This window comes from Pyrenophora tritici-repentis, chromosome 1 (genome assembly GCF_003171515.1).
Source record: "Pyrenophora tritici-repentis strain M4 chromosome 1, whole genome shotgun sequence".
Lineage (NCBI taxonomy): Eukaryota > Fungi > Ascomycota > Dothideomycetes > Pleosporales > Pleosporaceae > Pyrenophora > Pyrenophora tritici-repentis.
In genome coordinates this window covers 6,956,204-6,969,247 of record NC_089390.1, presented here as the reverse complement: position 1 = coordinate 6,969,247, position 13,044 = coordinate 6,956,204, and the positions used below count along the sequence as shown (strand labels likewise).

The following is a 13,044-nucleotide window of genomic DNA, read 5'->3' as shown; positions in this document are numbered from 1 at the left end:
CTTTTTCTGAAGCTTTTCTTGTTGAGACGCAGAGATTCCGAACGGACCACAGATATGATTTTCGATACAGATCTTGCATATTTTCCCACTAAACCCATCTGGAATACTCTAAAAATGCGAGATCAAGAGGCAAATTTGCAATGGGCGATCGTGTGACGTCCCGGACTTCACCCATGAGCCCAACAGCGTCTATAGGAGTATCGGCGATGAGATGAGCTATGCGTTTGTTCTTGGAGCTGGTAAGACATGTGTTACTGTCGTGGCTTACAATATCCAACATTGAGGTGGATTGGTACATGCACCTCCGCACATGCAGGTAGTCATGCCATCATCTATGAACGGCTTAGTGGCGGTCTGTGCACTGGCAACAATTAGGACTCCATCGTGTGCTGCGCTTCCCTTAACCACCACATCGGCATTGCAAACATCGAATGTGAGCACCGCAATGGGGATGATATCCAGATTTTTCAGCAGCTGTATTGCCAATGTAGCAGTCGAATCCACCGAACCAGTGTTTTCGCCGCATGTACCACGCGAGGCGTCTTTGACGAACAGTGATTAGTGGGTTCCCTGAGTGCTTCACGGTTGTTCAATATCCAACCCCTCATCTATATGCTGATTCGAAAGCAATGTGGGTCGTATCATGATCTAATCATGTTCACGTCTACAATGGAACCCCGCTCACCGTCGTGCTATCCGTGATGGCGCAAGGTTGTCGGATGCTAGAGAAGACGACATATAAGAGAGTCGAATCCTGCTCACAACAACACACCATCCAACCTTTCATTCATTCATTACCTTCTCACAGTCGACAAACATGTCGAACTGCTCACTCGTAGCCCCGGGATTGCCCTCCCTTGTTGGAGGGGCCATACCAACGTTCGCCTATGATCATGCTGAACATGGCTTCTTGTCCGGCGACGACTTTGGCATTGAGATGGCGTATATGTCTGGTACCTCGACCTGCTTTCACTCAGAGATGGCTACACTCACCCCCATCCTGTCTAACCCCCGTCTGTACTACACTCGCACTTGCCAGTACGTAACTATTGGAACTACCTACACAGCTCTGGAGTGTCCCAAAGGCCGGCTTTGGGATTGGGTGAACAGGGGCGAGTACATCATCGACAACAAGCTTGCTTCCCCCTACAGTGGTCAAACTCCTCGCCCTTTCACGGCCACCTTTGGTAACAGTGCTGCGCCACCTGTTTCAATCACGACTTCCTTGACCCTCACTCGGCCTTTCACGACTACAAAATCCGGAAACTATTACCCGTTCAGCCCCGTTACCATTACTCGGACCACTGCTACCTCTACAAGCACAAGTCTCTCTACAGTCACTGTTCCTGTGACCGTTCCAGTCGTGATTACAGATTGTCCGTCGCTTTCCAATCTCCCTCTTCCGACGAGCACCCCTGAGACTTCTATTCCGCAGTCTAGCAGCTACCCAGTGATTCCTCCTCTAGTTTCGACAAGCACTTCGAAGAGCACAAGCCCGTTTTCTCTTCCGCCTACCTCGACAAGCTCGCCTTCGCTGCCTACTAGTCTTTCGACTATCCCGGTTTCTATTCCCACTATCTCGACTGTCACGATTTCGCTACCTACCACTACCTCTACCAGCATCTCCTCTGGCTATTCTACGAGCTTTCTCTCAATCCCGGTTCCGCTTCCTACTAGCACCCTCACAATCCCTGTCAGCATCCTCACGAGCATCCTTTCAACGCCGTCCACAATGTCTACTAGTATCCCTGTTAGCACCCCTTCGGTCACTCCTACAGTTTCGGTTCCTACGACTGTATCTATCCCCACAAGCATCACCACTAGCTCTCCCGCGACCACGCTTCCGATCCCATCATCGAGCTCATCCTCGACCCCGGTATCGTCGAGCTCAAGCTCAAGCTCTGCTACGTCTACCTCGGCTCAGCCATCATCAAGCTCATCATCGGGCTCATCAAGCACATCATCGAGCTCAATATCAAGCTCATCCTCAAGCTCATCCTCAAGCTCTGTTATGTCTACCTCAGCTCAGCCATCATCGAGCTCATCCTCGACCCCGACATCCTCAAGCTCAAGCCCTGCTGCGTCTACCTCGGCTCAGCCATCGTATTCTCCATCCTTGATCACGTGTCCTGCCGCCAACGGAACTAATTTCAATGACGGTACCTCGAGAAATTTCGTTATCGAGTGCTTCATCGATCGTGACGATAGTGACATCGGAATCGCACCCATTAGACCTAATACCTTCAGCCAATGTATCAGGGCTTGCATCATTACAAAGAATTGCCAGGCCGTGGCTTACCTACCTAATGGTCCATGCTATCTGAAGTCCGGAATCGGTGCACCGAATACCAACAATGGTGTTTGGGGTGCTAGGCTGGAGACACCCGCATCCATCTCCTCCTCCGTGTCCATCACCTCGCCTGTGACTACTACCTCTTCATCTGCGTCTACTACTCCGCCTGCGACTACTACTTCCTCTGTATCTACCACCTCACCCGCGTCTACTACCTCACTCGCTTCCACCTCATCATCTGCGTCTAGTACCTCACCCGCTTCCACCTCATCATCCGCGTCTAGTACCTCACCCGCTTCCACCTCATCATCCGCGTCTAGTACCTCTTCATCTGCGTCCACTACCTCGCCCGCGTCCACTAGCTCCTCCGCGTCCACCTCCTCTTCCAAATCATCAATGGCCACAACCACCACCAGTATGACATCTCAACCTACTGGACCCATCACCTGCCCCGCTTATAACGGAACAACGTATACTGCGGGATCGAAGGTGTTTTTGGTTCTGTGCGACGCGGACATTAATGGCGACACTTTCCCAGGTCCGATTAGCCCAACTTACCCAGGATCCTACGAAAAGTGCTTGCTTGACTGCCAATCAACCCCCGGCTGTGTCGCTGTCAGCTACGTCAAGGGTGGGCCTTGTTATTTAAAGGGTTCTGCAGCAGGCAGCAACCCCAACGCCAACATCATCGGCGGAAAGTTGATTCATGGTTCCCCAGCCGCCTCAACACCAGCCTCTGGTTTCTCGACCGTGACCGTGACCAGCTGCGCAACGACCGGTTCTTCCGCTAGTGGTTCTTCTGCTACCGGTTCTTCCACTACCTCTTCAGCCACCCCAACGACTACTTCACGCACATGCCCTGAAGGCGATGGCGCCATATACACTACTGAGTGCGGTGCAGAATACGCCCTTGAGTGTGGCGTCGATCGTTTTGGTAACGACCTTAAGAACGGCCTTGTCTTTGCAGATACCTGGGAGCGTTGTGTACAAGCTTGCGACATGACTTCTGGCTGCGTGAGTGTCTCTTGGGTTTCGGAGAGGCATGGGGCTTGCTACATGAAGAGTAGTGTCGGCAAGGTCCACAATAATTCAAACATTGAGGGCGGTCGTAAGATTAGTGATTGCAACAGGCTCAAACTGCACGGAAAGCGAGTAGTGCACGAAAAGCGAGCACTTGCGCTTACAACCCCTGGTCGCTTCTTCAATCCCGACTACACATTCACTAGGGAGACTTTGACCTTCACAACATACACCACTTTGCTTCCTGTTTTCACTACAACACCTTTGGCACAACCTGCTACTATCACGAAGTTCGTCGTGGCATCGACTGTCATTACCATCACAACCAGTGTTCCATCCCAAGTCTTCAGTGGTGTGACACATATCACCAAGTGCCCGTTATCGACTTCCACAGTCTAGAGTCCGCTCTTGACCATAGACCGCACTCAACATGTCGCCCTGTCAATTCACGCGATATTTCGATGACACTGCTCATCACTTGCTTTTCCGTTCCAAACATCGTCACTCCTTAGCACACACACACACCTCCATATGTTTAGTTTCCATTCTCAGCTGTGTGTCTTATACATAGAAAAAGTATACTGTTGTAATTAAATCTAAAAATGAGATGCTCTCATACCCACATTCATTTGCATATCCGAGCTGTGCTCTAACGTGATGAGTCGAGAGAGATGATGAATTATCTTTTGGTCAGTGATTTCGCACGCTGGATAAAGACGATGGCTTTCAAGTGTTGTTTAGTGCAACGATATCATGATGACTACGCCGTCCGTTTGCATGCCAGCGATGTGAGGTGCAACAAGGCAGCCGTGTTGCTGACAGATGCCAACACCGTCATACCTCAGCCTAGCCTAGTGATCCACAATTCTTACATTCACTACCATCTCATTAGATCATGCGTGATCAATTCTAACTAGCGCTCAGGCCCGGCCATGTCAAATTGCTACTCTCACGGCAAAGCTTGACTAGTCACGAACCTCTCCACCCCACCAGCACCAATGGACAGCAAGATCAATCTTACTACGCCCCACGTCAACGTGTTACTGAACCCAGAGGATATCCCCCTTCCACCGACGCCGACAAAAGCGAAGGCCAAAGATGAAAAGCTTGCCCTAGGCGATGACCACGCCGACTTCACAGTCCTGTGCGATGGACAACGGTACCTCACGCACAGGAGCATCCTAAAAAATGCATCACCGTACTTCGCGCGCATGTTCCACTTCAACGGACAGGAGACAGACGACGAACAGGTAGAGATACCAGACGTCAACGCAACATCCATGAAACACATTCTCGACTACATGTACACCTCTACCTACAAACTGCACGGCGGCGCCATCATCCCTTCGACCGATTACTGTGGGCACAGTACCTATGCTCTTCTCCACGGCCCCAAGAAAGGCGCTCAGATCTTCAAGCACAAGTGTCCGTGCGCGGGCAAGACGCTGGATCCGGGACATTTGCTGCAGCATGTGCGCATCTATACTTTGGCGGATTACTTTGGTATGGAATTATTGAAGGTGTTTGCGCGGCAGGGCGTGAAGGATGTGTTGCACGTGTATTGGCAGTGTGAGACATTGGAGTTGGTGGATGCGCTGGAGGAGGCGTTTACTGCTACGCCGGATGACGATAAGGGTCTGAAGGATGTGTTTGTGAGTGTGTTGAAGGAACATCCGGGGTTGGTGATTGATGAGGATGGTGAGGTTGCAGTGTGGCTGTCGAAGTATCCGGAAGTTGGGGATGAAGTGCATTGGGATGATAGGCCGGCGCATTGGGGGAAGTGAGGTTGGTAGAATTGGCGGTGTATGGGTTCCATGCGCTGTCACGTTCGTTCTGTATTTATGCAAACGCTGAGCACGATACGTGTATGGGTACAAACTCAGCTCAGTCGGTTCGTCGATAGGATACATCGGTTTGTTAAATTACAACCTTTCCGTCTCATATACGAATGTTTGAAACTGGGTCCACAATAAACGATCTCAAGCCCACCAGCAGAAGAGTCCCTTGACAGTTATCCGCTTAGAGTCGTACGGGCCGGCGGCGTGCCATCTTCAATGGAATACCTATCGTCACACTAAGTTAGCGTAACTCCCTTGATCAAACGTGAAAACCAGGAAACAACTTACCAGTCCCATTCATTCCACACCCATCAACAAAGCAAGCACTGGCAGTATGTACGTATCGAATCTTACCACCCTCGATGCGAAACATGTGACTATCCGGTGCACCTTCTGTATTCCTCGTACGATCAAGCCCCGTGAACCCCATAAAGATGTCCACCACGCCCATGACTTCATCAGCAACGTACTTGCGGTTCGTCAAGAGCACGTTGCTAGGGAGGCCGCCGATATCACATGTATTTGCCGAAAGGTTGCCGCGACCAGTGTACGCGCCCCCTTCGAGGCGTGTGCAGGGAGTTCCAAACGGAACGACTACGGAGGTGTCATTGAAGCGATCCGCGTATGCGTTTCCTGCTGCTTTGACAACTTCGCGGGAATCGCGTTTGGTTTCAGGAATTGGGCCCCATGACTCTTGACTGTTCCAATACTTGTAACCTGTAGCGTTGAAGGCCCAGTCGCCTTTGTCGGTGACAATGCTGTCGATGAGGTTCACGTTTCCTTCACTATCTAGGGTCATTTGGGTGTGGATGACGTATGGGTGGATCAGGTCGGTAACGATGATCTCGGTCATTGTCTTGCATTGTGTAGTATCGAGAATCGAGCGGTGGGAGTCGATGGTCATACCAAGAGCTGGAGTACCGCTGAGAATGGAAGAGGTGACGTTGTTTTCGAAATATTGCATTGAGTAGGCTAGGTTCTCGAAGCGGTCGTGTTGGCCTGTTGCCATTAGATTGACGTAGCTATTCGTAGTCTCTTCGAGGTATTCGCGCGTGCAGTCGAACGCCTGCGTAGATGTCGTCGCGATGGCGAGAATCAAGATGAAAGAAGCCATGGTGAAGTAGAAGATGTTGCTCAGTTGCAACTTCAAGAACGTCCATCTCTTCCTTTTAATGTACACCTTTCAAGTGTTGAACAGTCCGCACTGCATCTATGATTTTCATACAAGGAGCACAAGTTGCTGGAAACATCCAGCCAATGGCGCTATTGCGCTGTCCTTGTAGCAATTTGAAGTTGCTGTATGCTGTCTTAACCATATTGATGAACGATGTGGGGCACCCCGGCATTGTGTGTTGATTCTCCTCGTTCCACCAACCCCACACGAATTTGATCTTAAATGGAGGTGATCTCCCCACGATGTTGGAGTTCTATATTAGGATTAGATTGCGGCCTTTTGTGTAAGACGTGTAGGCGAAGTAGGTGCGCGCAAATGCCACCCTGGAAAGTCCACATCGCTGTTATCGTCTCGAATATGTCGACCGATATTACAACTCCGGTTTTCGGACATCAGGTAGGTAATGGCAGTTTCTCAACTGGCAGGCAATCCATGACGCCTCGCAGACGTTTTTGCAATGATCCTCATCCCAATCATCCAAATAGTTCCAAAGTGTGTTCATCGATGCGGCCTGCCATCTATCAGTATTCAAGAGACCATTATGTATCTAAAGTTAGAGGTGTTGGGGAGAGCATACTATTTCCTCTGGTAATGGCTTACGCGGCACTTCGGGGTCGGAGAACGGGGTTTGCGGACGCTGATCCTCACGTAATAAGGCGAACGCGGAATAGACGCTGTAGACAAGTAAGGCCGAGAGTACGAATACGAGAATAGAGTGCGCGAATTGAAACAATAGTTTCATCTCGAAGGATATCTTGTTAGCTTTCGAAAGGCGATGTTTGCTGTCGTTGAAGTTTGTGGTCTCTGCTGCAGAAGGGGTGGGTGGAGCGCGCTAGCGGCTTAGCGCGTTTTGCTTCTCCTAAACTCCCTCATTGCTTCCTATCCGGCATGCAAACAACAATTTTGGGCGCGCTGCCATTTTTTTGATTGACTACCCACAATTGTATGCTGGAAGTGATGGAGAGCGGCGTGTTGCTGTAGTGTCTACAGGCATACTGAGACTACGCCGTAACATGTCCCCTATCCTCTGACTGCTTTTCGTGATACCATGAAACATATTGGAACAAGGTCCCTCTAGTAGTATGACTACCATGGATAACCGAGTGGGAGGAGGGACAAGGCGGGGTGGCTGCAACATATTGTATTGACTATCGTGTTTAGTGTCGCAGTCTCACTCTGTTGTGGTGGGTGCTATTGCCCACCGGGCAGTACCTGCCACACCAGCATATCATGTGACTCCCAAGCACCTTCTACCCTGGACTGAAATCAGATATTCTCAACAAAACATGACACTATTGTCAAAGACGGTTGTATTCTCAACTATTCCCCATCGTATACACGCAAAATGCTGTTCGTCTATAGGACGCATAGTCGATTCAGGCTCGAGCAATCTATCGATAGCAACGTGCGAATATGCCAAGCCTGGGTATTTTTCAAAGGCATCGGTACAAAATTACTCAGATCCAATCGTGCAATAGCTCCGGAGAATACAACATCATGAACCTGCTAGGGCTGGAAAGATAAGCTTATCTACGGCCATCACCGGCACTTATGATCTGCCACTGTGTGTCATCAATGTTGCTGGCATGAATGTTAATGCTGTAGAACAAGATTCAGTCTCAACGGAAACGCCATGTTATTCTTTTTGAGGATATCGATGCGGCAGGTATCACTCGAGAGCTCACTATGGTGGCACACACCCTCTCAAGGGCATATAAGCGACACCAGCGATGACAGCCAAGATTCTAGTGGACATGAGCGATCAAAACGTTGTATTCGGTGTTCACCAGAAACCCATCTGAACACGGTTCCACCTCTGATGACCGAAGTCGTCCTGAGCGGATTGTTGAACAATCTTGACTGACCAGGGTCAAAAGTAGATCATATTGTGATCCTGCGCACCACCTCTCCAGACTTTCTAGATAAGGCCTTATACCGCTCTAGTCGTGTTGCGAGAAACTAGAACTATCAGCTCCCACATGTTGCGATTCGGTTCTAACGCCTTGAGTGAAAGCATGTTGTTCTTAGTAGTTGTGGATATCGATCAACAGCAAGTGTGGGGATTGACTTTGGATCGGGCGTAGCGATGCATTCATTCAAGGAGTTTCAGGATTCTTTCAGTGTATATAGAAGCAGTTGGTGCTACATTTCATAGAGCTTTTGAGTAGCTTGTAAACGGTGTCCACCTCGACTCAATGGTATCGAAATCGTAACCTTCATGAAAGGTTGTGATATTTCTTTACTATATTAACGTAGTGACAAGTTTCAACAGTAGATGATGTAATTGGATCGGAGTGCTCGTCCGGAAGTAAAGGTACTACGGGTCTTCATCAGCACTCTTATGTACGTGATATCTGCTGGTACCTTGTCATTTTCTATATTAATTCCAGAAGTGTCAGTGAGCCGCGCAGCCACAAGATCTAGACTCTCGATGTAAAACCGTTTCAGGGATAGCGCATCTTCCGTCAACCTTTTGTGCATTCTGATTTGTCCCATGTATTTCTTACATGCGTTCATTCGAGCGATAACAAAATTAGACCCGATCTAAATGTCTTCCGGTTGACCCGCTCAGGCTGAGTTTGCAACATGTCATTCTAGCATATCCTTGCTACCCTTTTTGATTACACGCATCGATTCACGATAGCCCACTGAACACAACATTTGTAGAGATGCTGTGTGGGCCCGAAGTGGTCAGATTGTTATCTAACTGAAGACCCAATTTGTTTACATGCTCAATAGATTGTGGGAACATTCAGGGTAAGAAGATATCGTTAGTCAGCTGAGTGTCGGCTCATCCCTTGCACTTGCTCGGGGACCTCATAGGAGCAATTGCAGGGAAAGACCGGGGACTTTTGCGCGTAAGCGAGGATGATGCAATTCTTGACTCAATTGGCTATGGAGTTCTTGAGACCACTCCAAACTGATACTGGCTTAAACCTTCCGAATATGATTTGCCTTGATCTGCTCCGGGGGTCGTATTCCATGCGACGTATGAGGTTGGTGGGATATCAGGATGCTGGGCCTGGCCAAGGCCATTCAAGGTGCACGAGATCTCCCAAGTTGATAACGCAAGAGACTCGATTTGTCTCAAATCGATAACACAGCGATATCAAGACCTACAAGAGTAATATATGTAACCTCCATGTTGTGCTATGCGAAGTACAATTGGAGCCTGTTTTTCAGATTTTCAGTTTTCGCTAATGCGCATCGGGCTAGTCTCGCCCCCCACCAAAGAATTCCAGTCGTTACCGCAAGGAGGTTTCTTCCGAGCCGAATCGTTATCAGCCTAGACCGCTTCACCCGAGACATCGGATTTGCTCGCCGTTCCACGGGCTCCATCTCGGCCTGATTGACCTGGCTGTTTAATATTGTAGACACTCCAGATCGTAGCCGCGTTGGTTTCCAGATTCGCCACCCAATAATCGTACTACCCAGACGATAATCGCAGCACGCAGATGCCATTCAGCATTGTCGTCTGAAGATTGGGGTTTATCGTCTTCGAGTTCTTCTTGCAGATTCTTTGGCTACCCCTCCTATCGTCCCTCAGCTTCAGCATCTCGGTTGGCCCTGACAACACTACCATGGGTCTCCTCGATCTTCCACCGGAGATTCTTGATCTGATCATCGACCGTACAGCTCCGGGTGGTCTTCAAAACTTTGTCCTTTCGTGCAAGACGGTGTATCAGCGATCCGCATCTCAGATTAGGCAACACAACGCCTTGAAAAAGGCATGGAGTCATACAACCAATATGAGTCCATCACGTCGTGGAGATACACTGGCGGTCTTGCACGAGATCGCACGGGAACCCATCATTGCAGAGTACATTGAAACTCTTTTTCTGTGGGACCGCCGCGCAGATGACGAAGTCAGAGAGGATACCGGAGCGTACGACTTTCGAAATGATGACAAGGCCATGGAAGAAATCAAAGACCTGCTACGTAGTGCAGAGCACTATGCGAATGCTGAGGAGGAAGAGTGGTGGGCCCACATCCTAGAAGAAGACAAGGCTGGTGATCAATCCGACATGGACAAGCTGTATGCGACAGTGGCTTTGTTGAGTCTACTGCCGAACCTCAAAACACTGCAGTTGCCCGACAGATGGCACGAGGTCCGGGATGGCGAGAGCGCCGAGGCTCTAGTTCCTAACGTGCAATCTCTTGTTACCATGTCCAATGCTGAACGGCATCGACAAAAGCCCCTGGCTCAACTGGAGACGATATTGCCGTTTGTGGAGGAAGGGTACGACGTTAGGGTTGGTTTACAATGCCTCGCACCTTTTCTGGCGTTACAGAGCATCAAAAATCTATATGCCGTTAGCTGTGTGGCTGTTGATGAGGATTGGGGAGGCGTCCCCTTCAACTGGCTCAACCCAAACACCAAGTCGCCGTTGACCCGGGTCGAGTTTGCGTGTTGCTGCATGGATGCTACTGGTCTTTCGGCTTTCCTGTCAAATGTACCGGCTCTCAGGGTATTTAGATACTCACACCAAACGAAATGGGATGGCCTCGAGCATGATTGGAATGCTGGCGAGGTGCTAGAAACACTTGCCAATTACTGCGGCAACACTCTGGTCGACATCGCTCTCACCATCGACGAGTTACATGGTGAAGTCATAAACGGTCTATCTTCGTTCCTACGGTTTAGCAAACTAGAAAAGTTGGAAGTCGATGTTGAATGTTTCTGTGGCCCGCCACTAGAAAGCGGACAGCGGCAAGGACGTGAAGCACGGATTCCGCCCGGCGCAACTGCATGGGGCCATATCGATATTCCGTGTGTGGGCGATATGCTTCCAGAGAGTATGCGGGAGCTTCATGTCAACACCAACTACCCAGAGCCTTCGGAAGCTGCTCTCCATGCGCTCTTCAAGAACATAGTGGATAGGCGCAAAGATAAGTTGAGAAGGCTGCACAAGGCCGTCATCCGGCAATACCGATCATCGAGTGCAATTCATGTTGCCGAAAATCACGCGGTCACACTCGAGGTGTTCGATGAGGGTGTTGAAAACCCGAGGCCAAGGTCCATGATGCCGCAGTGGAAAAGAGAGTTTGACAGCCGCGTAGGTGGAATCGTCTTTGCAGATGCATGAGCAAAAGACTATATATTTAGCCCCAATCTTCTATCATAGAGCGATGAAGGGGAGCTATTACTGACAGCATGTCTGCCACAGAAGGGGACGACTCTCAACTCACAGATTCAGGGTACACGTCCTGCATATATACATTTACGTAGCTGCAGCAATATACAAGAAGCCTGCGTCATATAGTTCCAATAATTTCATAAGAATGCTGTCATTTGAGTCGCGAGAGTAAAGGGGGAAGCTGCGTTGCAATGACCGGACTCCTAGTCGCGATGTGGCACCTTACCGAGAGCGACATCATCATGATGTTAATCACGATTGCGTCATGTCACAAACCTTAGAAAATCGAGCATTCTCCATTTGATATATTACCAACAAGAGATTGTGTAATTAGAAAAATTATTGAGCCCTTCAAGATGAGCAGTCACGCAGCGAACTACGGTCTTGCGGCCCCATTTCATACGATCGCTCTCTTTGGGGCGAACGGACAGGTACTTCACACATGACCTCATTATCATCACAGGCTCATTAATACAAGATTAGCGAGCACATTTTGCACGCATTGGTGTCTTCCAAGCGACCTGGTCATGAGTTCACGGTCGTCGCATTTATTCAGCCTGGCACACGGCTCCAAGATCAGAATAACGTGGTAATCAAGACTTTCGATGTGGAAAAGGCAACCCGTGGGGAACTATCCAAGGATCTCAAAGGCGTAGATGTGATAGTCAGCGCGTTGAATGGTCCTGCATTGGAAGGCCAAGCCATGATCCAAGACGCTGCTGCGGATGCAGGCGTGAAGCGTTTCTATCCTAGCGAATATGGCTTCCACCAGATTTACCGCAAGCCCAACGACCCCATGGGCTATATCCACCCGGCATGGAACATGAAAGCAAAATAAGTACTTACGCAATGCCTCCAATGGCCGCATCACACACGCTAACACCGACATAGAGCCAATGAGTGCGCCATAGTGCACCCAGCCATCCGTTCCGGAAAGATGAGCTTCACCATGATTGGCTGCGGCGACTTTTACAACCAAGAACGCGAGAAGGTATGGTGTCCATGGACGCAGCATCCTAATTTAGTCGACAAGTACATTGTTCACGTCATCGGGGACCCGGACGCGGAGGCAGATTACACGCACCTGGATGACTTTGCAAATTTCCTTGTGGCCACACTTCTCAAACCCCAGAAAAGTGAGAACCAGTACTTGAACGTCGTCAGTGACACCATCTCGCATGCCAAGATTGTGGAACTGCTACGAATGTATACGGGCAAGGAGGTGCAGTTGGATGTGCAAAGTGTGGAGGCGATGCATAAAGTCTGCGACGATCCGAGTAAGGCACCCAAAAGAACATACGCAGAGCGCTTTCCCCGTCGACTTTTGGTATCTGGTCAAGGGACTGCAGGGATTGGGCGAGCCTGTGAGGCCGAAGAGTCAAATTCATAATGATTTGTTTGAGGGTGTAAGATACACGCCATTTGAGTGGTACTTTAAGCAGAGGTTTGGAAAGGGTGAGAAGTTGTAGAGGGGTCTATACCGCACAACCCGGAGCTAAGCGGCGGAGAGTCCGGGGGATACTAGGTACCCTGCGCGAAATAATTTGGTTAGATCTGTAATACCATTAGCCTACCACTCGT

The 13,044-nt window shown here is 49.6% G+C and overlaps 8 protein-coding genes across 8 annotated transcripts; 6 read left to right on the top strand and 2 right to left on the bottom strand.

Annotated features, from left to right (window-relative positions):
- Positions 1 to 817: 817 nt before the first annotated feature.
- On the top strand, positions 818 to 2,148 carry PtrM4_027070 (Herpes-BLLF1 multi-domain protein; the record flags this gene model as incomplete). Its single annotated transcript, XM_066103746.1, has 2 exons — positions 818 to 1,795; positions 1,825 to 2,148. The coding sequence occupies 2 exons, from the start codon at positions 818 to 820 to the stop codon at positions 2,146 to 2,148; spliced, it is 1,302 nt and encodes a 433-aa protein (XP_065965948.1).
- A 562-nt stretch (positions 2,149 to 2,710) lies between these two features.
- Positions 2,711 to 3,712, top strand: PtrM4_027060 (PAN-4 domain containing protein; the record flags this gene model as incomplete). The annotated part of the gene is made up of 1 exon (XM_066103745.1): positions 2,711 to 3,712. The coding sequence occupies one exon, from the start codon at positions 2,711 to 2,713 to the stop codon at positions 3,710 to 3,712; it is 1,002 nt and encodes a 333-aa protein (XP_065965947.1).
- A 599-nt stretch (positions 3,713 to 4,311) lies between these two features.
- PtrM4_027050 (BTB multi-domain protein) lies at positions 4,312 to 5,097 on the top strand (the record flags this gene model as incomplete). The annotated part of the gene is made up of 1 exon (XM_001932421.1): positions 4,312 to 5,097. The coding sequence occupies one exon, from the start codon at positions 4,312 to 4,314 to the stop codon at positions 5,095 to 5,097; it is 786 nt and encodes a 261-aa protein (XP_001932456.1).
- Positions 5,098 to 5,332: 235 nt separating this feature from the next.
- Positions 5,333 to 6,265, bottom strand: PtrM4_027040 (uncharacterized protein; the record flags this gene model as incomplete). The annotated part of the gene is made up of 2 exons (XM_066103744.1): positions 5,333 to 5,376; positions 5,440 to 6,265. The coding sequence occupies 2 exons, from the start codon at positions 6,263 to 6,265 to the stop codon at positions 5,333 to 5,335; spliced, it is 870 nt and encodes a 289-aa protein (XP_065965946.1).
- Positions 6,266 to 6,695: 430 nt separating this feature from the next.
- On the bottom strand, positions 6,696 to 7,067 carry PtrM4_027030 (uncharacterized protein; the record flags this gene model as incomplete). Its single annotated transcript, XM_066103743.1, has 2 exons — positions 6,696 to 6,836; positions 6,903 to 7,067. 2 exons carry the CDS (start codon positions 7,065 to 7,067, stop codon positions 6,696 to 6,698), a joined length of 306 nt encoding a protein of 101 aa, XP_065965945.1.
- Positions 7,068 to 9,906: 2,839 nt separating this feature from the next.
- Positions 9,907 to 11,412, top strand: PtrM4_027020 (uncharacterized protein; the record flags this gene model as incomplete). Its single annotated transcript, XM_001932419.1, has 1 exon — positions 9,907 to 11,412. One exon carries the CDS (start codon positions 9,907 to 9,909, stop codon positions 11,410 to 11,412), a length of 1,506 nt encoding a protein of 501 aa, XP_001932454.1.
- Positions 11,413 to 11,819: 407 nt separating this feature from the next.
- PtrM4_027010 (uncharacterized protein) lies at positions 11,820 to 12,301 on the top strand (the record flags this gene model as incomplete). The annotated part of the gene is made up of 2 exons (XM_066103742.1): positions 11,820 to 11,894; positions 11,942 to 12,301. 2 exons carry the CDS (start codon positions 11,820 to 11,822, stop codon positions 12,299 to 12,301), a joined length of 435 nt encoding a protein of 144 aa, XP_065965944.1.
- Positions 12,302 to 12,412: 111 nt separating this feature from the next.
- On the top strand, positions 12,413 to 12,932 carry PtrM4_027000 (uncharacterized protein; the record flags this gene model as incomplete). The annotated part of the gene is made up of 2 exons (XM_066103741.1): positions 12,413 to 12,685; positions 12,768 to 12,932. 2 exons carry the CDS (start codon positions 12,413 to 12,415, stop codon positions 12,930 to 12,932), a joined length of 438 nt encoding a protein of 145 aa, XP_065965943.1.
- Positions 12,933 to 13,044: the final 112 nt, after the last annotated feature.